The sequence below is a fragment of the Euleptes europaea genome, chromosome 13, assembly GCF_029931775.1.
Source record: "Euleptes europaea isolate rEulEur1 chromosome 13, rEulEur1.hap1, whole genome shotgun sequence".
NCBI classification, from domain to species: Eukaryota; Metazoa; Chordata; class Lepidosauria; order Squamata; family Sphaerodactylidae; genus Euleptes; species Euleptes europaea.
Genome location: NC_079324.1, coordinates 46,778,103 through 46,805,745, shown reverse-complemented (window position 1 = coordinate 46,805,745; position 27,643 = coordinate 46,778,103). Strand labels below are relative to the sequence as shown.

General features: G+C 43.4%; 1 protein-coding gene across 1 annotated transcript; it reads left to right on the top strand.

Moving 5' to 3' along the window:
- Positions 1-26,776, top strand: SUDS3 (SDS3 homolog, SIN3A corepressor complex component). The gene is made up of 12 exons (XM_056859451.1): positions 1-220; positions 3,233-3,302; positions 4,752-4,807; positions 6,111-6,182; positions 7,527-7,546; positions 9,282-9,438; positions 9,938-10,033; positions 12,110-12,171; positions 13,986-14,007; positions 15,082-15,187; positions 21,083-21,167; positions 26,541-26,776. The coding sequence occupies exons 1-12, from the start codon at positions 1-3 to the stop codon at positions 26,637-26,639; spliced, it is 1,065 nt and encodes a 354-aa protein (XP_056715429.1). The 3' UTR covers positions 26,640-26,776.
- Positions 26,777-27,643: the final 867 nt, after the last annotated feature.

Below are 27,643 nucleotides of genomic sequence, written 5' to 3'. Positions count from 1 at the left end.
ATGAGCGTCGCCGCGCTGGTCCCTCCCGCGCTCCCGCCCGGGCCGCCGCCGCCGCTGCCTCCTCCGCCTCCCGCCACAGCGTTGCCCCCGGGATCAGGCCCTGCCGCCGCCGCGGTCATCGCCGCCGCCGCCGCCGAGAGCTACGAAGAGGAGGAGCTGGATAGTCCCGCCGACGAGGAGGATGGGGAGCGCAGCGGCCGCGCGCGGGACTCGGACGAGGGTGAGTGGCGGCCCCCCTCCGCTCGTGGACAGGGCCGGGGCCGGTCGTTTGGGGCGCCCCGAGGCAAGGCTGTAGGATGCAAAGAGCGACTTGTTTTTTTTTGGCCAGATTTAACTAAGAACTGAGACAACTTAGGGGGGTTTTTTTTGGAAGCAAGAGGGTAATTTATTTTGCTAGCAAGGGAAAAGTTAGCTTTAGGGCCAGAGCATAGAACTCTTTCAAAATCCCCACGCCTTTTATTTTAGTTTTTGTACAATTTTGGAGTTTTTTCAGATTTTATGATGCAGTAACCTTGTGATGTGCCCCCCCCAGGAGCTCAGTTTACGATTAGCTTACCATCCTGTTTATTAGTATTAGCCTGTATTAGTTTATGACGTCATTTTAAGAGTGGGCACCTGTTCAAAAGTTTTAGCAAAAGTAAACTTTTGTTTATGATGCAGTAACCTTGTGATGTGCCCCCCCCCCAGGAGCTCAGTTTACGATTAGCTTACCATCCTGTTTATTAGTATTAGCCTGTATTAGCTTATGATGTAATTTTAAGGGTGGACACCTGTTCAAAAGTTTTAGCAAAAGCTTTAGCAAAGGTAAACTTTTGTTAGGATATACTGCTTTTTACTGGCTTATCTAAATAACTACAGCTTACAAGTGTTAATTAACAAATGATATTATTTTATAAACTTGTTACCTTCATAAAATAATACTTTTGGTGCTTCCATATTTTTATATATATTTTGTAAATAACTAACATGCTAGAATTAAATTAAATAAATTAAAATTTTACACTTTCCTCAAGGCTAACTACTTGCGCGCCCCCCACCCCCCAGTTGCTAACCAGTTTTCAAAAACATGCCTTGTAGGAAAAAAAATAAAAGCGCAAAACTTTTTTTTTGTAAGATGTTATAATTCATTACATTCCGTAGCACTGTTGTGGTACTGACCTTGAAATAAAAAATATATATACGAATTGTCAATTGCCTTCTCCTCCCACAAGAAACTAATCAGTTTAAAACTGTGCCCCTCGGGCCAGTTCTGTGCCCCTCTGAGGTCTGTGCCCCAGGCCAGGGCTTCTTAAACTTTTTCAATTCGCAACCCCTTTTCGCCTGAGAAATTTTTACACGACCCCGGGTTTATAGGTACATAAAACAGGTATCCAAATCAAACATTTACTGATAGTAAATCATAAAGAAACTTATACTGTTGCCAAATTTTTCGCGACCCCCCCCCCCATTCAGTTATGCGGCCTCGTATGGGGTCTCGACCCACACTTCAAGAAGCTTTGCCCTAGGCGACTGCCTAGTTCGCATAATGGTAACACCGTCTGCGCAGACTGATGCTGCCTTAAAAAGGAAACCTTTAAAAGTAGTCCCTGCTGATCTGAAGGGAGGGTTTACTCGCCAGTAAGCGTGCAGAGAGTTGTGACCAGGCTGGCTCACTGTTGGGAGTCGGTGGGCGCTCAGCAGACAAGAAAGAAGGGTTGGTCTCCCCCCCACCCCGCTGGGGAAATAGAAAAATTATGGATTAGTTTTAGGAAGAGATGTTTCTTCAACCCAGAATGTCCAGAAGTAAGGCTGTTTGGTTGTAATAGGATTTCCTTCTGAGTAAATGTTTTCTTTTAAAACTTATAAACTTTCCCTCGTTTAAAAAAAAGTTTCAAGTAGAAAACAGTGTTTGTTTAAACAAATGGTGGAGGGGAGCTAGAAGAAGGTAATGTTTCATTAAATGTTTTGGTGGAAGCTGATACAAAACGGCAGGATGAAAGTTGCTCATCTGTATAAACGTTTACTGGGATGCGATCAATGATTCGGAGCTTGGCTGATTGCATTTATGTTTTTTAATATAGCATATCATAATTGATTTCTTGCATGAGGAACAGCCGTTTAACTATGTTAATTACATGGTACGTGAAGAATTTCTGAGGTTTGTGATATACACACCTCACACTACCAAAAGACTCAGCTAAGCTATTGGAAATCAAAAGTAGTCACCTGCATTATGTATCCTCTCCTTTCTGCAAGATTGTTTTTACAAGAGTTAGAGAAGAATTGTGTGTGATGGGATGTCCTTTCAGTTCAATCTGTAGCAACATTTACTGGGAAATGAAAATTTCTGTGGGTTTGCTTTTAACATTTCAATATTAGGGTAGCAACCTTTTCCCTTCTTAATGTGAATGTTATGGATTTAATCTTAGTACTGAAAGAAAATGCTGGGCGTGTAAAGTATTCCAGATTGGAATGCTAAGAGGGTGTGAAAGCTGGCTAGAGAAGCTAAGCCTAAATTTAGTAGTTGTTGAACGTACTGAGGGCAACCAGCTAAACCCTCTGAATTTTGGAGATTTTACAGAGCGATTTTGTTCTGGTATCAGCCCTGGTTAGGCCTCTGGCCGTAAATAACTCATACTGCTTTGTCTGCCTCTTCTGCTTTGCAATAGGGCAGTGCTACTCAGTAAACTGGCTTGAGAATTCACAATTCCAAACAAACTGCAGTTAGTATAAACTATGGTTAAATTCTGGCACCAGCTAATAAACCTGGATTTACTGAGCTGTCTGCATTTGAATATCACAGCTAACTGGGGTTTGGCCATGATTTGTTAGGATGCATGGCTGCAACTGCCATATTTGTGAGTTGCGTTGAACTCAGTGTAATGCCTACATCAGACAGTCCGTAAGAAATGAATGAAATTGGTGGAAACCACTGTCGAACCCCTGTTGCCATATTACAGAAGATACTGACTCTTTTTTAAAAATTTCAACACTTTATTGATATATATACTGACTTAATATATCACCATTCTTGTGATATGTTACATCAGTATTTTCTGTAATTTCAAGTTTTGAATAGCAGAAAGTAAAGCTGATCCGAAGGAGCTTGGTTTTCCATGTATTTGTAAAGATTTTTCACTGTAAAAAGAATGTGCAGTTTTTCTTTCATTTAGTTATCTTGGGGTGAATTTTGTGGAGGGACAGTCCTTGAAGTATGCAACTATCTGACACTGATGGTTCTCATGTTGCTCAGATACCGAGGATGCTAGTGAAACTGATCTGGCCAAACATGATGAAGAGGATTATGTAGAAATGAAGGAACAGTAAGTATTCTTCTCCATTTGATGTTATAAATATATTTGCTTTTTCTGATGGAAAACGGTACTGCCAAAGTAGCTACATGTAGATTTTGGTGAAGGGCCCACCAGTGTATGATGCAACCCTATAACTCATCTTTTAAAATAAAAGAGTGCCAGGATTTGTTAATAATGAAGCTGCTAGAATTCTTTTAAGTACTTTGTAAATCAGGAAATCCTGTCCATCAGGAAAACCTTTACTTAGTTCAACTAGCCCTCTCTGCTTTGATACTGCTGTGAGTTTTGGGCCCTGGAGCAAGGCACATTGTTAGGGGTATCTCCCCTTCCCCTGTGAACATCCACAAAGCAAACAGATTAACTCAAAATTTTGTCCAACTGAATGCTTCTCTTCCTTTACATCTCTTGCTTCGATGAAGGCAACATTGCAAATGATGCTGCTTGGCTGCGGTTATTTGATTTAGAGAGGTGGTTTCGCTAAAACACGTCTCAAACTTGTGGCTGCCACCCTACTGAGGCAGGGCCCTAGACCATTGCCTCGCTTTGTCCTAAGTTCCTGTTCCTACTGCTGTATAATTTCCTTACCTGATGCACCTGTAAATTGATATTGACTGTCCTTGCTGCAATTCTTTTTTTGAGCACTGAGGTGTTTAGTCTGGCCTCTCTCACAGAGGCTGGCCTCACTAAAAATTACCAGTGATCTCCTGCAGGATCCTCCTTGTCTTTTGCTGCCTTTGAGATAGTGACATCAACTTCTGCTAGTCTCTGGGAGCATATTCTCAACTAGTTGTCGTGTTGTCAAATCACTACTTTGGTTTTCTTTTGAAGGAGGCTTCTTCTCTGCCTTGTCTATCTCTGCAAGGGTTTTTCTGGGTTCTATTCTGGATCTGTTGCCGTCTTTCTCCATATTATGCTGTCCTGTGGTGATATCTCCAAATCCCACTGCTTTCAATATCCATGCCATTGGGAAGGGCAGTGGCTCAGTGGTAGAGTAACTGCTTTGCACACAAAGGGTTTTATGTTCAATCACTAATATCTTTGTTTAAAAGGATCAGGTGATGTGAAAGGCCTCGGCCTAAGCCCCTGGAGAGCTGCTGCCAGTCAGGGTAGACAATACTGACCTTGATAGACCAATGGTCTGACTCGGTATAAGGCAGCTTTTATTTCTATCCCACGTTTCTCTACAAGGTCAAGCTCAGGGCGGCTGACCAAGATACTGTTATAGCTCAAATGCCTAAATTTAATTATCTGCCCCTTTCTTACTGAATGCCTTTGAGGAACAAATGTGTTTGTGGGGGATGTATGAATGAATTGCAGTATTACTGAAGCTATATTGTTGTCCTTTTTTTTAATGGGGGAGATCCCAGGGTGCCCTATAGGACTGTAGAATAGAAGACATTGAGGATTGGGAAAATAGAAGGTAAAATAAGCAATTCTTTGTTCACATCTTTTTTGTAGGATGTACCAGGATAAACTGGCATCTCTTAAGAGGCAGCTACAGCAACTGCAAGAAGGTAATGTTTAAAAACGGAAATTTAAGTGTTCTTGAGTTCCTAATTCTGCTTTTCTACAATCTCAGGATGGCTAAATCAGATCTCCTCATACATTCTTTGATAACTGTCATCCCTCTAGCTGTAGTGCTCAGGCTGAGATTTCAGAACTCGCATGTAGGCATCCCTACTTACCTTGTTTTTCTGACTTCAGCATCAAGTTTAAAATAAAACAGGGTGCCAGAAAAAGGCAGAAAAAAAAGCAGTGTTTGTTAATATTACTGCAGATTCATCTGCAAACAATGGAACATGCTGGGTTTGCGATAATAATGTGTTTTTCTTCACATGCCTGCGTTTTTAAACAACATTCTGGGCAGCCATTGTCATGCCAGCTGGACACCCAGTTGAAGAGATAAGTGGCCATTGACCCGCAGGGTGCATCTCTGTTGCTTGTGTTACCCTTTCCCTGCATAATTTTTGCTGGAATGGAGGATGGAGTTGATTGAAGTTAAGCAGGGGTAGGTCCAATGAATGTGACTTCATACCCATTTCGCGGAACTGGAAAGTAGCCTGGTCTGACTTTTTTAGGCTGAATATTCTGGTATCATTACTGCAGATACGCAACACCTTTCTGCTAAATTAGTCAAGGCAGTTTACAACGTAAGATAATGACTAAGATACCCAGTGCAAAAGAGGAGAATAAAATTCAAGGTACCCACTCTTTTCTGCCTGTCACATGTTTATATTCTGCCTTTCCTCCAAGGTAGCGCTCAGCAGTGTTCGTGTTTCTCCCCATCTTCAGTTTCACAATAACCTAGTGAAGTCAGTCTGAAAGAACAAGACCGATCTAAAAGTCCTAGTCCAACATTCTTAACCACTACAGCATTCTGGCTCTTCATAAGTGTCAATGGTTGGGGGTACTTAATGAAACTGCAGGAGACAGTTCTGGTAGGAGAGGAGCCAAATGGCATAGTCCTATATCAGCCAGTGGAGAGGGTGGCCCTTTTTAAAAAAACAAACAAACAATGTTCCATATTTCTAAAATGAGGGTGTCGGTTGTGTGTGGTTAAAACTTTGCTTATACTTTAGCAAGGATGGAATGTATAGTCTGTGTTCTGTAAAGGCACTTTTTGGAGCATCTCCCCCTCTCCTTAGCAATATTAAGGCACTAGCCCCAATCAGCCAACAGTAACTTGATAACTCTGTAAAACAGTGAAATGAGGAGAAGGGGTGTCATCTGTTCAGGCTGGGGACTTTTTGCCTCCATTCTCCTAACTGCTGTGGCTTAGCAATAATTCCTCATTTTGTAATACCTTTTTCAAAACAGGTACTTTACAAGAGTATCAGAAAAGAATGAAAAAATTGGATCAGCAATACAAGGAGAGGATACGTAATGCAGGTGAGTACTTTGAATTTCCGATAGTTTAGTTGAGTCTTTTGGTAGTTCGAGGTGTGTGTATATCACAGAAAGATACATGCCCATTCACCACAAGGATGGGATTCTTGCATTCAGCCATGCATGCAGAGTTGAAAGTAATTTCTGTTGAACCTTTTTCTAAAGCCTGAGCCATCCTGGAGGGCTTTCCAACTTTGATAAAGAGCAAGGTTAGGGGGACATGGAAATATCAGTGTTGCTTCCCCCCCCCCCTTTATAGTTCTTAACTAAAGGCTGTTCTGGGCAGCCACATTGGTAACCTGTCCCCTCGTATCAGAAAGTCATGTTTAGGTGTATGGCCTACGCTGTTTGCTAATTATTCCAACATAAACATGCCTGTGGGCACCAGTTTGCCCTCTGGCCTCATACTTGCCGCTATTTATTCTCCGCTCTTATGACAACAGTCTTGAGCACAAACAGTTCCAACAACAGAACAACAACAACAACAACAAAATAGCAATAACAATAAATACACCTATGACAACTAGGGCATCAGGTTGCTCAGATCTGTCTGTTAGATTTGATTACATGGGAGAAAAAAACTTGGCAACTGCCAGAGTAATATGATCACTTCCAGACAAAAGGGCCTGTAGTTTACAACGGGCTGGAATGCTAACCAGATCCTTTAGTAAGGGAGAGACAAACATAGTTCTATACCTATGAAATTTTGGACAATCCAATAGACAATGGAGCAGTGTGTCAAGGCTTCCTGTATCACAGCTACAAAGTGTGTCTAAAATGGAATCCTCCCAAAGCGGCCAAAAAAGTTTGCCATTGGGATTGAATTAAGGCGAGCCAACATAAAGGCATGTTGGTATTTGGGAACTGTCAAGTAGTCAAGATAGACTGGGCTGGAGTTTGGATATGCCAATCCCAAATAAAGAGGAGAACAAACTCTACGGGCCGGGTTTCTGGTACCGAGCTCATCTAAGACATAGAGGCGTTTCAGTACTTTCAGCTATTCAAATTGGACAGTCCCCATGACTGAAGAGCCATCAACAAGGATCTTTCTACTGCTGCCTCCTTGGTTGGCTGCTTGTAGACTGCAAGATACAAGCTAGGAAACTCTCAGATGCTAAGGGAGACACTGACTACACACAGAAGAAAGCAGCAGTGAAGAGGGTAGGGAAGAAGGTCAAGTAGCCCTGTAGCCAAGCATGTGTTGGGAAGGGCAAGGAGGGGCAGGCCCTGAGGCTCGTTCTGATTTGGGTAGCAGCCTTATTGGTTGCCTGGTGATGAGATTTTGCTGGAGTTAGATAGGTTCACATATGACTGTAAAATAATTCAACTTGGTCTCTTTTCTTTCAGAACTCTTTCTTCAGCTGGAAGTAAGTGTGAATTTTTGGTTTTGTTACATTTTTAGGAAAGAAGAGCAGGCAATACTGTACCCTTTGATGCTTTCACTTAAGATACTGCTAACAATTTGTTGCTGTACAATATTTTGCAAACCATTACTCTTTTTTCCCCTAAGGAGTAACTGGGTGAATACCAAGTCTTCAGATCCATGTGCCACTGAATATACCTTCCCAGGCTTTATTTTGTTCTCAATATATGTGCACCATGAGTATTATGTCATGGTTAGAGTTAGGCTAAGGTTCACGTAGAGCAGGGGAAACCTGGATTCAGATCCCTGCTTACCTGTGGCTCTTACTGGTTGACCCTGGGCCAATTGTGCTCTCTTAGTCTAACCTAGTAATTCCCAAACATTTTCAGGCCACCAACCCGTTGGTCCCATAAATTCACCCCCAGTGTCCCCTACCCTATAAAAATAGGGTACCCTATTCAGAGTAGCTGTTTGCAAGACCCACTAAGGAAGATAATAATAAAATACAAAATGGTAACAATTAATTGCACATTTATTCAAAATCCAATTAAAACTTTTTAGTTTAATTTATTCAACAAAATTGATAAACTTGATTCAGTGATACCAGCTTTTCAAAGTCTGAAAAAAGATCGTTTCCACCGGACTTCAGCACTATGCAGAGGCAGAAACTTGGAGTGCCATTTGTCAGCATGGTGCCATAGCCCAATCATTTGTAAATAAGTGCACAATATGGTTGAAGGGGCCCATGTCCAGCACCCCCTGCCTCCTAGCACCCCCCTGGGTAATCCTGCTGCCCCCCAGGGGAAGTGCTGCCCACTTTGGGAACCACTGGCCTAACCTAACTTGCAGAGATGAGAGGATAAAATGGTAGAGAGGGGACCTTATATATCTCCCTGGAGGAATAATAGGATAAAAAAAATGTGGTGAATCCACAGAATTATGAAAGGTGATGCCTGTATAAAACCATACCATTCCCTTCAACAAGAAGTAGCCTGATATTTTCCTGATTGCATTTTCCATGTATTTAAAGGACATATGAAAGTATATAAAGCTATTTTTATACATGTGGTACCATTCTGATTGGAATTAGGTCTTTCAACCAAGTACGCAATGGAACACAAAAGCTGCTGTAAGGACATTATCCTGGACAATAGGCCTTACCCTGACTATTAGTAATTGTAGTTAAATGGAATTTCTTGCTCTGTGGCTGTACAGTTCTACATACAAGTTGTTAGGGGGGGATAGACGAGGACGGGATGTTGCTGTCATGGCCTGCTGATATGTGAGCATCCTGCAGACATTGACCTAATTGGGAATGGGATGCTGGACAAATCTTTGGTCTGGTCCAGTAGGACTTTCCTGTATGGGCCAATGAACTGCATTAAAAAGGTGATACAAACTACTTCCACAAAATTAAGCAGGGCGTAGAATTTCTTTGCATGGCCCTTAGTTGTTTTGCAGCCCAGCTTTTACCTTTCCCTCCCATGAACCAAGTATCAGTGTGCCTTATTTATTTTCATTACTTTAAATTTCTATCCCGCCCTCCCCGGCCTAGGCCTATGGTGACTATTCATGCAGGTTGTTTTGTTAGCTTGATGGAACACTTGCCATATGGTTGATGCAACTCTTTGCAATGGACATGTGATAAAGCAGTCTTGGACACAACAGTTGTCCTGTCATAGAAGTATCCACCCTGTTGTGGGGCCACCCTTTAGATAATTCCCTGTTTTCTTTGTCAGACAGAGCAGGTAGAGAGGAACTACATCAAGGAGAAGAAGGCAGCTGTGAAGGAATTTGAAGATAAAAAGATTGAGCTGAAGGAAAACTTGATTGCTGAGTTGGAAGAGAAGAAGAAAATGATAGAGAGCGAAAAGCTAACCATGGAGCTAACGGGCGGTAAAGTTGCCAGAAATGATGCCAGCACTGGAGGGGGGGGCTTCCAGAGAAACAGAACTCAACAAGCCTGTTTATGCGCTGTATAATCTGTTGTTGAATTTGGATTTTGTTTTTATGCGTAGGATCCTCCTTGATTCAGCTTTGAAGGACAGTATTGTGTGGGCCAATCCAAAACACCTTTAGTTGGAAGTAAGTCCCACTGGCCTCAGTGGAACTTACTAGTAAGTTTGCATAGGATTGCGGCTCTAACTCTTAAATGCCTTGATTCGTCGTCAATTTGTGGTATAGAATTGTGTGCCAAGGGCAGCCTCTTAAAATTTGTTTTGCTTAAAATTAGGTGTCTGCCTAGTTCTTTGTCAAAGTTGAGACAAAGCCTTGTTTAATGTTGCCTAAAGAAAAGGTTACTTTTCTTTTACTACTGTTGAAACGTAGCTCTTCCTTCTGTTCCATTTTCTTAAAAAGCTCGTGCTCTTACTTGTCACCTGCCTCTGTTTCACAGATTCCATGGAGGTGAAGCCTATCATGACAAGAAAATTGAGGCGGCGGCCGAATGACCCTGTTCCTATTCCTGACAAAAGGAGGAAGCCAGCCCCTGATATCCTTTTAATTGTTCTATTTATTCAGTTAAAAATATTGCAAAGACTGCCTGTTAAACAAGGTTTTCATTCATGACAAATAGTAGAAATGCAAGAAAATAAAAAATGGTTCAATAATAAAATAGCATTAAGAGAGAGTTGGAAGAGCCCCGTGGCGCAGAGTGGTAAGCTGCAGTACTGCAATCCAAGCTCTGCTCACGACCTGAGTTCGATCCCAACAGAAGTTGGTTTCAAGTAGTCGGCTCAAGGTTGACTTAGCCTTCCATCCTTCCGAGGTCGGTAAAATGAGTACCCAGCTTGCTGGGGATAAAGGGAAGGTGACTGGGGAAGGCACTGGCAAACCACCCCATAAACAAAGTCTGCCTAGTAAATGTTGGGATGTGATGTCACCCCATGGGTCAGGAATGACCCAGTGCTTGCAAAGGGGACCTTTACCTTTTTAAGAGAGTGTTGTGTTTTTTATACCCTGATTTTCCCTGGTGTTAAGAAATCTAGAATTCTAGACATTAGGAAGTCTAGAATTCTAGACGTTAGGAAGAATTTTCTAACAGTTAGAGCAGTTCCTCAATGGAACAGGCTTCCTTGGGAGGTGGTAAGCTCTCTTTCCCTGGAGGTTTTTAAGAAGAGGTTAGATGGCCATCTGTCAGCAATGCTGATTCTATTACCTTAAGCAGATGATGAGAGTAAGGGCATCTTGGCCATCTTCTGGGCATGGAGTAGGGATCACTGGGGATGTGGGGGGGAGGTAGTTGTGAATTTCCTGCATTGTGAATGGGGTTGGACTAAATGACCCTGGTGGTCCCTTCCAACTCTATGATTCAAAGTAGCTTACAATTACCTTCCTCTCCCCACAACAGACATCTTGTGAGGTAGGTGGGGCTGAGAGAGCTCTGAGAGAACGGTCACCAAGCAGGCTTCATGTGGAGGAATGGGGAATCAAACCCAGTTCTCCAGATTAGAGTTCACCTCTCTTAACCACTATAGCATACTGGCTCTCTAAATCAGTAGCAGGACACCAAATAAAATAGTACACGAATTAAAATAGTTTAATACTAAGAGAAGCGGTGAAGGCTAGGTTTAAAATCCATCAGAAACACTGGTTCGTACCTACTAGTGATTTTTTGCTAATTTCCAAATGCCCTCTGCAGAGCATTGCAGTCCAGCATTTATTTAAAATGCTTATACCTCGCTTCTCTGGGAGTCCAGATAAAAATGCATAAAATAACAATTTCCTAAATGTACGTGTATGTATATAAACAATAGTTTTGCTCACAGCAACAAAACTGAACCAAAGTAAAATTGTGGCATCCTAAACAAAAAAGATGGGCCCCAGGCAAACCGCAGTGAGGTAGACCTTCTGCAGATGGGATGCCAGCATAGAACAGGCCCCCTGTTGGGTAGCTTCTGGCAATGGGGCCCTAAAGTAGGACCTTTAAAGGTGATCTTCAATATGGGTATGTTCCTACTGCAGCAAGCAATTTTTCAAGTGCCTTGGCCCCAAGCTGTTTACATACGTGTTTGCCGTCAAGTCGCAACTGACTTATGGTGACCCCAGCAAGGGGCCTTCAAGGCAAGTGAGAAGCAGAGGTGGTTTGTCAAGCCTTCCCTGAAGGTCTCCCACCCTAGTACCAGCCCTACCTAGCTTCTGAGGTCTGACGTGATGGGGCCATACCAAGGACTTCAAAATTCATGAGCCTTTTGAGCTGTGCCTAGAGACAAGTAGATAAGCAGTGGAAATCTGAAGCAGCACCTTTTCAATTTTCTGAAGAAGTGCATTTTGTATTGAATAGTCTGTCAGGGAATCTGTGTATTGCAGGTCTGGCACACAATTGTTGACAAGCCTTGCTGGGCCTTGCTGTTGTCTAACCTGGCACTCCAGAGCAGGTTCAGCAGTGGCAGGCAAGCTGTCTTGAAGACCAGGCAAGCTTCCAGGGAACTCCAAGGTTCCCAGAACGAGCTTGAAAACCTCTTTGGAGCTTGCGTCCTCTACAGTTTTGGTGTAAGGGTTTCTCTGGCCAATTTCATACATTCTGTCGAGTGCAATGCCTTGGCTACTTGACCTTAATTTAGAATACCTCAGCTTAATTACCTTCTAACGGATGAACAGATAATGGAGGATCTGCGGACCCTCAATAAGGTAAGAGCTCAGTGTTAGACTCTCCTCGTCCAGCAGGCAGGAGAGAACTGACAGCCCCTCCTCCTCCTCTTCCTGAGCAGAAGGCAGGGCCAACTAGTTTTGATATCTCTATCTGGCAAAGAATCCCTTCCTAGTTCTTGGCTGTGCTTTCTCAGCAGATGGAGCAAGTTTTAATGGGCTTCTGTTTTAAGCAGGAAGCCCCCGACAACCCTACCTTGTACTTTCCATTTGACAGGCTGTATGTTGATTTTTATTATTTGCCTTCTGTATCAATGTCTTATCCTCCATGGACATGGGTGGGGTGACTGGACCTTCTCTCTGTTGGCCCCCTTGGGTATCTGCACAGTATGTAGCCAGAGTGTAGCTTTCCTCCCCAGCAGGGAAAGGGAAGGAACTCCTTGCTAACAGCCATCTCAGGCAGAGTGCGGCAGCTGAGAGAGGACACCCCCCTGGCACCAACAGTAGGTAGGAGGAGAAAGATACTCTTGGTGCCAGCAACACACTGGAGTTCAGTTTGAGCAAATACACCAATAAATTGCCATGGTGGGTTTGAGTCAGCAAGTTCTGCCAAACCACGGAAGGCTACCCTCCTTGAAAACCTTCCAGAGAAACATGAAGAGTTAAGTTGGGCCTCTGTTAAACACCCCTGACTTTTTGTTCCTGCTCACCCAAGGGATACTGTCCTTGCGCTCATTTTTTGTGGAGAGTAGCTGCATTGTTGTCTATGCCATTGAGAGTTGCCCCTCTTGAAGATCCTGCATGCATATGGCATGCTCACAGAGGTGTGACAACCAGAAAAGGAAAGACATGGCAGTTTCTCACATGCTAATGATTAGCCCTAACCCCCAGCTGCCTAAGTCAGGCTCGGGTGGGCCCAGTATCTCCCACTTCCAAAACTCCAAGAGAGGATTTATTATCAGTTTTCCTGTAGGTAATCAGAAATGTTGTCCAGAATGCAAAAGGCCGTTAAAGCTCACAAATGAATTTGGGCTAACTGTAGCCTTTTGACCTTTTTTGCCATGGCTTTTGAAGCAGAGATATTTCCAAAACAGTTTGTCAAGTGTTATGGAAAGGGAGCTGCTGATGAGAGCTATAAATCCCAAGAACCTTCAGCTGTGAAACTAGTTAAGTGTTTCTCTCAATTCTCGCTGTAGTTCAGCATATAAAATGTACATATTACAAAACATTCAAGTGCCTCTTTTGAGGATTCTGAAGCAGGGAAACCGTCCCACTTGATCATTTCTCTTTATTGCTGCATAAACTGCCACTCCTCATTAGCGAGGAATGTTTTTTTAAAATCAGATTTACATGCATGTGAAAATATTCCCTTCAGTAGCACTTGAGAGCTTTAAATGGCCCCATCTGTGTTGTGGAAGGTGCAGATTTGCAATGTGTGTCAGGTGTACTTCCATATGAAAACTGTCAGCTTCAGTTGACATTTTTGTCTTTTCAAGGAGAGCCATACTGCTTCAATCCCGAAAGAACCACAGTTCGTTAGCTTTCGACAGAGACTGTATGAGGAGGCAGCTTCAAGTTTTTAAATCATATTTGGCGCAGAGAGGACAAAATGTGTGTGAGCGTGCCTCTGGACAGATTGCACGACAACACTGGAATCTGGAATCTGTCAGGAGTACTGCTTAATTCTGAGTAGTTTAAAATCCGTGATTAAAGTTTTATTTGAATGATCTCTTACCTACGTGTCAATTGCTTGCAGCTCAAATTGCTTCATTTGGTCAATGATTTCTTTTATAAAGGGTTATTCATTACGATGTAGTTAGTCTAATAAATCGTTAAATTCTTTGTTTTTCTTGTAGCTTAAATCACCTAAAAGACCAGGTAAGCGACTAATATCTCTTTACATATGACTTACTATTATGTATCATTTCGTATAGTGCCATAGATGTGCATGGTATTTACAGAGAGCTTGACTTGGAATACTGTAGTTTGTTTTTTTGCTTGGAAATCTTACAGCGCATTCCTGACCTTCACGGGCAAAAGCCCTTAGGATGCCAGGAAGGGGGCGCACTGGTGTTTGGGCCCCCTGTGCTGGTCCCCGGGTTACTTACGCCAGCGTTAGTGGCCCTAGCAACGGTGTGGAGGCCACTATTCTCTATGGGGCTTTTTGCCCCATTTTACACGAAAAAGCCGGTTAAAGGCTTTTTTCATGCTTTCGTCTATGGGGAACTTCTTAGGAGGCTCCACTGATGCGCCTCCTCCCCGCCGTCCCCATATGCTGAAAGCTCAGGAATGGGCGTCTCTGAAAGTAAATGGAAAGCAAAGCAGAACAGGCAATTGAAGTTCTAAGTCCAGTGATGACTCTGAGAAACAACAACTCTTCAGCATCTCTGTAGAACTCTCCAGGTTTATTTTATTTAGAGGTATTTATAGCCCTCCACTTCAATTCAGTGAAGCATGGTTCAGAACAATAAAATAGTTGCCACCCACCTCAGCTGTGTTGGAGGGGGCACACAAAGGAGAGTTCTAACCAAGGTTGCCTGTCGAGAAACAAGACTACAAGAAATTTGCAGGGACACGGGGTAAAGGTAGGAAGCAAAGAAGAGAGAGCGGCTATAGCTCAGTGGTAAAGCGCATGCTGAAAGTGTCTGGGTTCTATCTCCAGTATCTCAGATAAGACCGGAGTGTGACGGACTCTCCCCAGGGCCTTGCACAAAGTAGTTCTGGGCTAGGTGGACTTGCTGTCTCCAACACTGAGGTTTTAATATTGAGAACTCTTTTTTTTTTCTCTCCCATCCCTGACTTGGTTTGAATCAGATCTGCATAAGTGTGATTAATCCCTTAGCTAGTGTGCCTTACTTACAAAAGCGCTCAACACTTGGTATTTAGTGTTCTGCTCACTAACACCGCTGTTTGGATGTTAAACAGCATATAAAGCTCACTTTTCTGTTCCAGCATCTCCTTCATCCCCAGAGCACCTGCCAGCTACACCAGCTGAATCCCCAGTGCAGCGATTTGAAGCAAGGATAGAAGATGGCAAACTTTACTATGATAAAAGATGGTGAGTCTTGGCTAAAATGTAGCTTGCTCCAAGCTCATCTGTACATCAAAAAGACATGTTTCTCTGCCAGTTAATGCAAGTTTTGTATCTTACTGTAGCTGGTCATTTTCTGATCTCCCCAGAAAGTCCATCATGGAGCTGGAGAAGGTTCTGACAACCAAAATGTCCAAGGGATTTATGATGAAAGGATAAAGCTTCTGGGGTGGCTTGTTTTTTTTTTTTAGTTTAGCAGTGTCAGCTATGGGAAGATGTACCAGGTTTATAAGACTATAAACGGTGTGCAGAAAATTGATAGAGACTTCTCATAGTGCTAGAACTTGATGGTCATCCAGTAAGATTATGAGTAGTAGTTTTGGGACAGCAAAAGAAATTGCTGCTTCAGACGATGCATATTCGCATATTGAATTCTCTGCCACAAGGGATGTGGCAATCCCTTGCTTAGATGGCTTCAAAAAGGATTAGATAGGTACATGGAGGACAGCTACTACTCATGATAACTAAATGAGCCTCCATGTTCAGGGGCAATATACCTCAATTTGAGTTCTTTGGGGACAAATAAGGACGGGCTTTTGCCTTCATGCCCTTTCTCTAGCCACCTGTGACAATATGTGTGGAAGAGTAGCCATGTCCGTCTATTGCGGCAAAATAAAACAGAAATCAAGCAGCACCCTGAAGACTAACCATGTTTATTTTTGCATAAGCTTTTGTGAGTCAGGCCCCGCTTCTTCAGATGCACGGTATTCATATGGATAGGAAAAGAACACCTAATGAGGTGGACCCTTGGTCTAATTCAGCAAGGCTGTCTTTCATGTTGGGAGCAATTTGAGACAAGAGAGTCTGTCTCGCATGGAAATACTGCAAGCCAAAGTCCCTGTCTGTTGTCTCTACCTGGAAAGCTGGCTCTCTGCCTTTCTCCTTTTGCAGCTGCTGAGGTTTCCCCGCTACCGCTCATGCAGCTGAAGTGCAAACTTTTCGCTCATGCTGTAGCGGCTACCACAGCATCTTCCGTACAGTCAAGCAGAGGTACAACCCAGGAGTATCTTCACCCTGCTTGCTTCTGAAAGCAGCTGTAGGTTCTGCAGACCTTGGATTGCAGGGTGCAGATGGTGATCCCTTAACCCTGTTAACACTGTTTAGAAGCCTCCCCTCAATAATAATGCTGCTGCTTTGCCACGAGCTGAATCCGGGAGCCTGAGGCTTATCCTGTACTGACGCTCAGCCCTGCCCTGCATTCTTGAACCACGAAGAAAGGCAGGGTATAAATGTTTTGATTAACAAATAAATAATCTGCAGCCAAACATAACATTAGACTTCCAGGAAGGTGACCAATACCCAGGAGCTGTGGCCAAATGGCTCAGTTATAGAGCATCTGAACTGCCGGTGTTTCTTTGTGCCACAAGGTGGCAGAACATGATAAGAAGTTGCTGCTTGCTAGAGAAGAGTGAAGGACTTTTGCTTCCAATAATGCCAAACACTAATCCCACGCAGAGAAGGCCTGGAGGGCGCCCCCGCTCCCCCGGTCATCCCTCCTCCAAGGCGGGAGGGCAGCCAGCGGTGGGCCCGAGCAAACGAAGCACCAGGGGGGCGCAGCCCACGGTCGATCAGAAAGGGAGGAAGGAAGGAAAACAGAGAAAGAGGAAAAGGGAGAGAGGGATAAAGAAATGGAAAGAGGGGGAGAAATAAAAGGACGGAGGGAGACAGACAAAGAAAGAGAGGGAGAGAGAAAAGCCTTCCCCTCCACACACACACCCGCCGGCCCCACGCGACCTGGCCCCAGGCTCCATGCCCTCCCCCCCAGAGTCCACAAAAGGCCCTCCGAAGCCCAATCGGCTCCTGCACGCATGCTCTGCCGCCGGGAGTCGCGGGCCTCTTCCCCCCCCCTCTCGCTGCTCAACAGCCGACAGGTAGCGAGAGGGGCTTACAGTATGCCCCGGCGTTCCTGCACGCTGCGGCTATAGGGGGAAGCCTTGGGGGAAGCGTCCCTCCCCTTCCTCACCAACCAACAGCCGTCAGTCGGCGAGAGGAGGTCCAAAGGGCACCGCAGTGCCCCTGCAAGCTGTGGCCCCAGGAACACCCTCAGGGAGGGCTGCCCTGCACCGCGCCTCCGCAGTAGGGCCCCGGAGCTCCCAAGGGCCACAAAAAATGTCCTCGGGGGCCGCATACGGCCCCCGGGCCTGAGGTTCCCCATCCCTCCTCTGGAGAATGCCCATCTCAGCTGAGGTGATATAATGTTAAAGAGATATGGGGCCATGGCTTTGCCACCACACAATAATAAATCCCTATACACCCCAGAAAGTTGTGCAATCTCCGATTGGAACTCCATATCACTCAAGCGTTGGTGGTCTATAGCTTTTGCTCTGTCAAACCCTAGAGCCATTAAATGCACAGGATCAATGCCAATTGAAGAAAGTTTATGGATTATCCTAGCTGACCACTGTGGATACGGTGTAGCTGATAGAAGATATCTTAATAGACCAATTGGGTTAAGATGCACTTTAAGCCAGTAATTGATAGGGATACACCATATCTTTGTTTCTACTTTGGGGAGGCCAGCCTCCAATCTAAGTGCAGCATTCGATATACAGTTAGGTGCATTAAAAAGAGCCCCAAGATAAACAGATTGGACTCTTTCCAAAGTGGTGAAATTATTATAAAATCCCAATTGTGCACCGTAACAGAGTTGGGATAAGGATTTGGCATTAAAGACCTTTATGGCCGGGTGTTCAAAAGTGAACATGGAAGGGTCTGATCAGTCAAAAAGTTAAGTCCTACTCAGCTTACCTAAACTGTAGAGCCCGTCTAATGTAGCTGTTTCAATCCTGACAGGTGGGTTTGTTCAAAATAAGTCCCTTTTGGAGAGTGAATGGAGGATATTTTTTCTAGCAGAAGTCTCAAAAACCTGAGATGACGGGAGGTAATGAGAGCAGCAGTGCCCTTCCTGCCCATTTTAAATGCACTCTGTGAATTCATTGTTTCCATCTTAGATGCTGCCTCTAAGGAGGATACTCAAGGAAATACTGCTTACTTGAGAACCCTGTTTCTTATCCTGTCTTTTCTCCACATAGTACATGGTTGTCTTTCTTCCACTAAGTTAACAGATCTATGAACTTATTTACAGGGTTCTTAAATGCTATTGATAAAAATGTGTATACAAAAGAGCTGAAACCAGTTAAAATTTAAAACAGCGCAGTAACAAACACCACCACCAGGATCCACAGAAATTTTCTTGCAAAGGCATACCGGAAAAACAGTTCATTTAAGAACATTCTGGAGTTCTGGAGCTACCACTCAAAAGCTTTGCTTCTTATGGGTACCATTTTTGGCATTTATATAAGCTGGAATTTTAGAGTATGGTCTGACCAACAAACCTTAAACTGGGAAGGTCATATATGTACAACCCCAAACTGTTTATGGCCTTTAAGGCCAAAACCCAGTACCTTGAATTGCACTAGGAAGCACACTGGTAAAGTGAGAGCATTTATCTATTTTAAATGTCTCTATGTTGCCTTTCTAGCCAAATTAGGTCCCCAGGGTGGCATTTAAAATGTATATGTAAAACATTTAATAATGGAATAAAAACAGACATAAACACACAACACATTAGGGCCAATAAGAGTTTACAGGGGTGCATCAAACAAAAGAGAGTATTCATCTCCTGGCAGAAGACTATGATGGAGACAGATAAAACTCCCTAAGGAGGGAGTTCCAAAGTTTTGGTGCCACAACCAAGAAGGCCCGTCTAGCCTCAGATGGTAGTGGTACCCAAAAGAAGGCCTCCGAAGATGACCAGAGTGGATGGGTCGGTTCATGTGGGAGAAGGCGGTCCTTAAGAATGGCCAATCCAGGGTCACTTTAGTGAGCTCCATGTCTGAGCAGGGAATTGCATTTAAATCCAGCTTTCCATCACACTGGGTCTCCAGGCAGCTGGTATGACGCCTGCCATTTTTGCATCAGTTAATGTTAATCTTTGCTTGCTTTTAACAGGGATTATTGGGCATTTCATTTCCTTGCTCCTGGCAATAATATTGTTCTTCACAATAAACGTTTTGCTTCCCCCCCTTCATTGCTGTAAGAATTTTTGTTTTTGATTGATAGTAATAATGCCTCTGTAAAGTAGTTAATATGTTTAAAATAACTTGAGTGTGGGAGGACAATTTTTAAGTATATAGTTTAAAGATTTTAATATCAGGTGTCAAAAAGAATGAAACCCAAGAGCTGAAGATTGAGTACTTCATCCACCTCTCCCCTTCCTCCTGGTGGGAAACACAAAGGACAATTAAATGGTTAAGACTAGGAATGGCCTGTCTTTGACTCTTCAGCAGCATTTCGCTGATTTCCTTCTTGCAAAATGTAGGTTTGTTGGCTGAAGTCCAAGCTGTATGCAGAATTTGGTTGACAAGGTCTACTTTTCAGCTGATTTGTCCCAATTTACAAAAGAGGGCTGTTTTAGCTGTTCAATGCACAGCTGTTACAAGCTATTACGGCAACGGAAGGGACAACAGTCATAAAATCCAGCTCTGTGTTTGCAGAAGGAAATCGTCCTCACATTCTCATAGCACTATAATTCAGGGTCCTCCGGTGAAATGGATTTAGGTAGGCTCAGGATGGATAAAGAGGGTTCCTTCGCACAATTAACTTGGGGGACTCGCTGCCCCCAAGAATTGACGTTGCTTAGAAGGCAACGGAGAACAGGCTTTCATTTGATGAAATGCCTGAAAAATGGAGCCTTTGGGTTTGGAGACACTCTACCTATGAATACTAGATGCTGATGCCAACTGGGGAAGCCCCGTTGCCTTCATACCCTGTGAGCTTCTTGTAGGCATCTGGCTGGTCAAGGTGGTATGATCCAGCAGAGGTGGGGGGCTTTTTGTTTTTTACATTCTTGTGTGCTTAAATTGTGCCTTTCAGTATCCACCAGTTTGGTCTGAAGCATGATTTGTTGGGATCCAAGTTCCAGTGGGATAGCCACGTTAGTCAGCTAACATGGGAGTCTTGTGGCACCTTGCGTGTTAGTCGTTTTTGTTAAGATCCTCTTTGAATTTCAGTGGTTTGGCTTGTTTGGGTTTTTAATCAGACAGATCCTCACTATTTTATGCTTTTAACCCGTAATGCAGGGATGTCGAATTCAATTGTTACGAGGGCCGGATATGATGTAAATGTCACTTGGCCGGGCCATGCCTCACCAGCCCAGTTCGAGAGTGGGAGTGGATGGCTGTCTCGGCTGGCTAAGAGCTCTCGGGCTGGATCTGGCCTGCGGGCCTTATGTTTGACACCCCTGCTGTAATGTTTTAAATATTACCTATGAGCCACGTTGAGCCAAGAGGAAAGATGGCGTACAAATACTTTAATGACTATGAATTCTGGTCTCTGTTAAAACAAGGAGAGCACCTTTCTCTGTACCCTTAGCTTAGTTGTTAAAGAAAAATGACCCCCCCCCCAAAAAAAAACCCAAACTCTCGCCCATAAACTGATAAGGGATGGTGAAAAAGCCACACTCCCTAGGATGGTTTTTCTACGTAAGCCGTGCTTGGCAAGGAGCCACTGTTGCGTCCGCACAGGATTGTCCAGTGTAGGACGTGAGCCGTTGTATTTTGCGTTGCTCCTTGAAGGCAGCAAAAAGACCTTGCAGAATCTGGAGCGTTAACATGAGATTATATGGCAGAGCAGAGCCTCCATTACATACAAGCTGCAGTCTGCAAGCAAGGCTGCTGTAGGCAAGGTTGTCAGGGTTATAGAGAAATATCATAGGTGCAGTATATTGAAAATTTGTTCACTGTGGAGCACAGGGGCGAGAGAGAAAGGGCCATTCCTGAAGAATAGATCAGTTGATCTTTGCAGCTGTGTGGTGCTGAGCCCTTATACATTTTTAAAGAAGTGTGACCTCTTTGTTTGCAGGTATCACAAGAGCCAGGCTATTTATTTGGAATCGAAAGAGAACACCAAAATCAGCTGTGTGATCAGTTCTGTGGGAGCCAACGAGGTACGTGATGCTCTTCAGTTTTAGTAATGGTCCTGCAGGCAGTTCAAAGGATTTTTGGCTGCCTGTATCCTGGGCCTGGACCCCGGCATATATATATCCTGGGCCATTATATGCATGCCAGGGTCCAGGCCCAGGATATATACATTATTCACAAGGATTCACAGCAGATATATTTTCCTGTTAACTGCCTGTTATGTATAGCAAAGTGGATTTTTTCTTCCCATTTTGGGGATCAGTGCAGGTTCTGAACCAGACACAGGGTCCTTGGCTGGCTTCTGTCTAGCCAGTTGCATAGCAACTATCATCAGGGGCCTGATGAAGTAGAGCTTCAGAGACTGGCAAGAGTCTTACTTTAGAGCCAGAGCTGAGGTTTTTACCAAACCGTTCTGATCGTCAGCGCATGGGATTTTAACACTGAGCTTGTTGCGTTGTGCAGCTGTTCGCAACTTGGACAGTAGGTGGGAAAACATTGTGCCGTTGGGTGGGCATGTTGGATTGAATAACGAGCAGGACTGTTCCTTTAAAAGAAATGCAGAGAAAGATAGTAAAAGAAATAGAAGAGGAACGTCGTGTACCTCTGGCATTTTTAATTCCTACCTGTTCTTTCTCCGTTCGTTCTTTAGGTTAGAAAATGTTCCACTGTGTAGACTCCAATGTGCTGTTTGTGTTAGAGAGAAGCTTAGAATCTACCCTGCTCTAATGTGATTATTCTTGTATGGTTAAACCAGACCTTCCGTAGGCATTAGGAGCCTGTGCTGTCCCTATAATCCCCTCTTTGGCTCCTTTCGCTGGGAGCCAGCATGGTGCAGTGGTTAAGAGCAGTGGTTTGGAGCGGTGGACTCAGATCTGGAGAACTGGGTTTGATTCCCCGCTCCTCCACATGAGCAGTGGAAGCTAAGCTGCTGAACTGGGTTTGTTTCCCCACTCCTACACATGAAGCCACCTGGGTGACCTTGGGCTAGTCACAGCTGTCTTAGAGCTCTCTCAGCCTCACCTACCTCACAGGGTGTCTGTTGTGGGGAGGGGAAGGGAAGGTGATGGTAAGCCGGTTTGATTCTTCCTTAAGTGGTAGAGAAAGTTGGCATACAAAAACATAAGAAAAGCGACGCTGGATCAGACCAAGGCCCATCAAGTCGAGCAGTCTGTTTAAAATACAAGACATTTGGAGAACAACGAATACGTCATCGAAAGAGTACACCTTCTATTCTGCAAGACATGATTCACAGTCCCGTATTGATATGATATGGGCCAGTAGAACTATATTTATGCAATTACGTAAAGTGCAAGTTATACCTAGAACTTTTTCAGATCATAATCCGGTTTCCTTTGAATGGAACAACAGACAAGCATTCAGATGGAGATTAAATGATAAACTTTTACATGAGGATAATATAAAAAAAGAAGTTCATACTCTTATTAAAGACTTTTTTGAGATCAATATGAATGGAGAAACTAGCTTAAATATAATTTGGAATGCTTTTAAAGCTGTGCTGAGAGGATTTATGATTCAGAAGAATACTGCATGGAGGAAAAAACAATTATAACAAATGATAAACTATGGGAATTACAAAATTTAGAACAACAACTTATTTTGGAATCTACAGAAGATCAAAGGAAAGATATTTTGACAAAAATCAAGATTGTTAAATATCAACTTAACCTGGTGGTAATGGAAGAAATGAATAAAAATATGAAATATGTGAAGCAGAGATTTTGAACATGCAAACCATCCAGGTAAACTTTTGGCCAGTCAATTGAGAGACTCCAAGCAGAAGAAGATAATCAGTAAAATACAGACTGACAAAGGACCGGTTTATTCTACAATAGATATATAGAAAGAATTTGTATCATTTTATACTAGACTGTATCAAAAAGATATCATTTCAGAAAAAAAGGATAAATATTTGCAAATGGTAAATATCAACAAGTTAACCTCTGCACAACATAAAGTTATGGACGCCCCAATTACAACAACAGAAATGGAAGAAGCAATATCTAAACAAAAGACAGATAAAACACCTGGCCCAGATGGAATTACAGCTTTGTTTTATAGGTTGTTTAAAGATGATTTGAAGAACCTTCTTTTGAAGGTATGCAGTACGATATTGGATACGGGACTCTCTCCTGAGACGTGGTCTCATGCATTCATATCTTTAATTCATAAAACTGGGAAAGACCCGGAAAAAGTAACTAATTATAGGCCAATCTCCTTGCTGAACGTGGATTACAAAAAGTAGGTTTTAACAAAGATAAATCAACTTTACAACAAATGTTATTGGAAAGTAACGAACATTTAATTTCAAAGATGTACAAGGTGCTGCTGATATTATATACAGAACAAGAACAAATAAAACCTACGATGATAACTTGGGCACAGACTTTGGGATACAATATTCCTTTAAATAGATGGGAAAGACTTTGGTCAAAAGACATGAAAAATATACTTTCACAACCGTTAAGAGAAAATATTTACAAGATGATCTACAGGTGGTATTTGACTCCTAAAAAATTAGCTAAGATGCATAAAACAATGTCACCAAACTGTTGAAAATGTCAAAATGAGATTGGTTCCTTTCATCATGCTTGGTGGCTCTGCGAAAAAGCCAAGAACTTTTGGGATATGATTTATAATGAATTACGATTGATATTACAACAAAATATCCCTAAAACACCGGAAATGATGTTAAGTATTATACCAGACTATCATAACTCAGAGAACTTTTTTGATATATGCCACCACTGCTGCAAGATTGGTTTATGCAGCAAAATGGAAACTACCTGAGATACCGGATAAGACTGACTGGATTAATAAAATGTTGGAACTAGCAGAAATGGCCAAACTCACTGCATTAATAAATCAAAAGGAAAATGCGAAATTTGTGGGAGAATGGGAGGCATGGACAACATACTGTGTTAATGAATTTAACTTGGGGTATGTTAAAGGATATGCTTTGATCTAATTCAATTGACTAAAGTAAAAGTAATACTAATGTTAAAGTCTAGATGGGATAAGTGATTAAATGTATAAATAAATTACTATAATGAATTAGAAGTTAGATACAAAGGGAAGAATAGAGATAATTAAATGGATAGAGGAGGGGAGAGGGGGAGTCTAATAGATAGAACATTTATACTGATTAGATATACATCATATGTATTGTATAATTATATTAAATGAATGATGGAAATATATGTAATTAAATTAGAAAACAATAAAAAAATTATATATAAAAAAGTCCAGCAGTCTGTTCACACAGTGGCCAACCAGGTGCCTCTAGGAACCCCCCAAACAAGACAACTGCAGCAGCACCATCCTGCCTGTGTTCCACAGCACCAACCAACTCTTCTTCTGAAACCACCCCTCCCTATCTCCACAACCCTTTACTTTCATTAGGTTTGAATGACACGTTATGTACAGTTCCATGGTTTGTTTGTAGACGGTGCAGCTGCTGAAGCTGCAGTTTGAAGTGGAAGACCAGTGTGGGAAAGCAAGGGAACCTGGTGGGCTTCCTTTAACGGAGGTTAAAATCATCTGCGGGGGAGGGGTTCAGCAGAGAGAGAGCATGATTGCCCACGCACTGGTCTTCCATTTGAAAATATGGCATTATGTGGCTCTGTTCATATTTGGCCTGGTTCACACATGAGAGCGAATGAAGTGGTGGCCAGAAGGCAGAGTGGGCTGCACCTCTTCAAACTGCAGCTGGTGGATTCTGACTTTGATTGTTCCTTTGCACTAAGAACATCCACGCAAATAGGAAAGCTAGCTTTAAAGGGAGGAAAGGTTCCACTCTCCCCTCTTTGCTTTCTGTGCTGGTTTTCTACTTAGGGAGTATTACAAGTTGTGGTCATCTGCCTGCAGTCTGAAGTGGGAACAGTCCATCATACCAGCGGAATGTAGTGGTTAAATGCGGCGGACTGTAATCTGGAGAACCGGGTTCGATTCCCCACTCCTCCACATGAAGTCTGAATTATGACTATCATTCAAAGTGTCTCTTTTCTGTTAATGAAACCCGCCACAGAGATGTTACGTTCAGTGGGTGATTATTTAAAGAAGAAGAAGAGTTGGTTTTTATACCCTCTTTTCTCTACCGTATGGAGTCTCAAAGGAGCTTACAATTACCTTCCTTCCCCCCACACACACACTCACAACAGGCATCTTGTGAGGTAAGTAAGGCTGAGAGTGTTCGGAGAGAAATGTGACTAGCCAAAGGTCACCAAGCAGGCTTTATGTGGAGGAGCGGGGACTCAAACACGGTTCTCCAGATTAGAGTCCGCCTTTGTTAACCACTGCACCACGCTGGCTGTATAAGTATGCTATATTGTACCAGGAGATACATTATATAATGTAGCGGTGAAATTGCTAATTTGATTTAAGGTTATTAACACTAACAATAAGACTGTTAATGTGGTTAGATGACCGCGTAATTGAAATTAAGTCCCATCTCGTCCCATAGCAGCAAAGATGCTTTAGCATAGGATTCTTCTGGAGTCTGCCAGTTGAAACGTTTAAATCGTCAGATAAAAGTGAGGAAGGGGCTATCTTCTATTTCAACTGGAAACAAAGGAGAAATCAGTTCAGAAGAGTCCACGTTGCTTCTTAAGTACATCTGCTTCTTTTAAGTCAGGAACTGGCCACTTGAAAATTAGAGCTTTAGTTAAGTATTTCTGTATGGTTCAAATGGAAAAACTGAATAGTATTTTTTTTTACCAACTGTGGTGTCTTCTGTATTGGGCGAGCCTGATCTAGGAAGCTTAAGCAGGGTCAACCCTGGTTATGGGGAGGGGCTGTGGCTCAGTGGTAGAGCATCTGCTTGGCTTGCAGAAGGTCCCAGGTTCAATCCCCGGCATCTCCAGTTAAAGGGACTAGGCAAGCAGGTGATGTGTAAGACCTCTGCCTGAGACCCTGGAGAGCCGCTGCCGGTCTAAGTAGACAACACTGACTTTGATGGACCAAGGGTCTTTTTCAGTACAAGGCAGCTTTATGTGTAGTACTTGGATGGGAATCCACCAAGGAAGTCCAGGTTTGCTATTCAGAGGCAGGCAATGGCAAGCCCACCTCTGTTTGTCTCTTGCCTTGCAAACCTTACAGCTTCGCCATAAAGTCTGCTGCAAGTCGATGGCATCTCCTACCACATTGTATGTAACATGGAGCCGTTCTCGTGCACCTGTGTTTCATGTTCTCCATGAGTTCTATCCAATAACTCCTTCCCGTGAATATAGCCCATTGTATGTAACGAAATGTACAATAGTTCTGCTTTTGAAAAACCATCGAAAGGGTAGGGAGCTTTATCGATTTAAATAATCTCCCCCCAAAACTTTTTGTTCTGCCAAGGCTCCTGAACTCGTGGATCTTTTTTTTTCTTTCCTTTGCAGATCTGGGTGAGGAAAACCAGCGACAGCACAAAAATGAGGATCTATCTCGGCCAGCTACAGCGAGGGGCGTTTGTAATCCGCCGGCGGTCAGCTGCGTGACGCAGCGCACTGATGGCTTCTGTGGCGTGTTAAAGACAATCAGTTTTCTTATGGAGACTCACAGTTGCTCTTCCGGGATTTTGTCAGAAGACGTTCATTCTCTCCCCCCACCCCCACTCCCTTGGAAGCAGTTGGTTCACTGCCCACGTTATTCCAGTTGTCTCTCATGAGCCCAAGCAGTGTCCTGGAGTTTGGCCTGAGGCTTTAGTTTTGTTTGCTCCCCCCCCCCACTTGTATCTAAAGACTGTTTAAGGAGAATGTATGCCAATGTTTTTAATCTTTGCATTCTGACATTCTGCAAAGAGTACGCAACGGTATCTTCTAATCTTCAAACTGAGCAATACCAGCTTGGTGGTGAAAAGGCCTCGAGGTGATTTACCAGCAGTCTGCGAAGCTGCCAGGCACTGAAAGGAGAGCGAACAAATCCTCCCGCAGTGCCTGTTGCTATCCAGCGTTATGAAACGTTACCCCTGCAGGGTTTCAGGGAAAAGGGGTTAAGTTTTTCAAGATCCCGAGAGTACAATTCCCCCCCCCCCCCAACTTGGTTACTCCAAAGCTGCTGGAAGAACTTGGTTTTCGTAGCCCCGAAGCAGGGGTGTTCTGATGTTACCTGTGGGGGTGCGGGGGCGGATCCAAGGAAGGACTGGACTCTGGATTAAGGGAGGGAGGTAGTGTAAGCAGAGCTTCACAAACGGTGGTGCCTGTCGCACACCGCACCACGTTGTGGTCACAACAGTTCACCTTCCTTGACCAGTGGGGTGGTCTTGTTGGAGAGAGGGGCTTCTGCAAAATGTCACGCGCCATTGTCAGGCCTTGGCTTTGTATGCGAGCATACTCAGAAGTGTAACGAATGGTATGATGGAGCCAGATGGGGGTGTGCTGTGCTTCTCTTCCAAGAGTGCTGTACTTTCGTATGACCTGATGGTGGCAGTGAAGTTGCTTCCAAGACAATTTTTATCTCTGGAATCTACTGTGTGGCGTTTGCTTTATTCCTAAGCTGCTCT

Coding starts and splice junctions, on each gene's coding strand:
- SUDS3 (XM_056859451.1), top strand. CDS start 1: ATGAGCGTCGCCGCGCTGGTCCCTCCCGCGCTCCCGCCCGGGCCGCCG. Junction 3,303..4,751: donor TATGTAGAAATGAAGGAACA/GTAAGTATTCTT, acceptor TCTTTTTTGTAG/GATGTACCAGGATAAACTGG. Junction 21,168..26,540: donor GTTCTGTGGGAGCCAACGAG/GTACGTGATGCT, acceptor TTTCCTTTGCAG/ATCTGGGTGAGGAAAACCAG.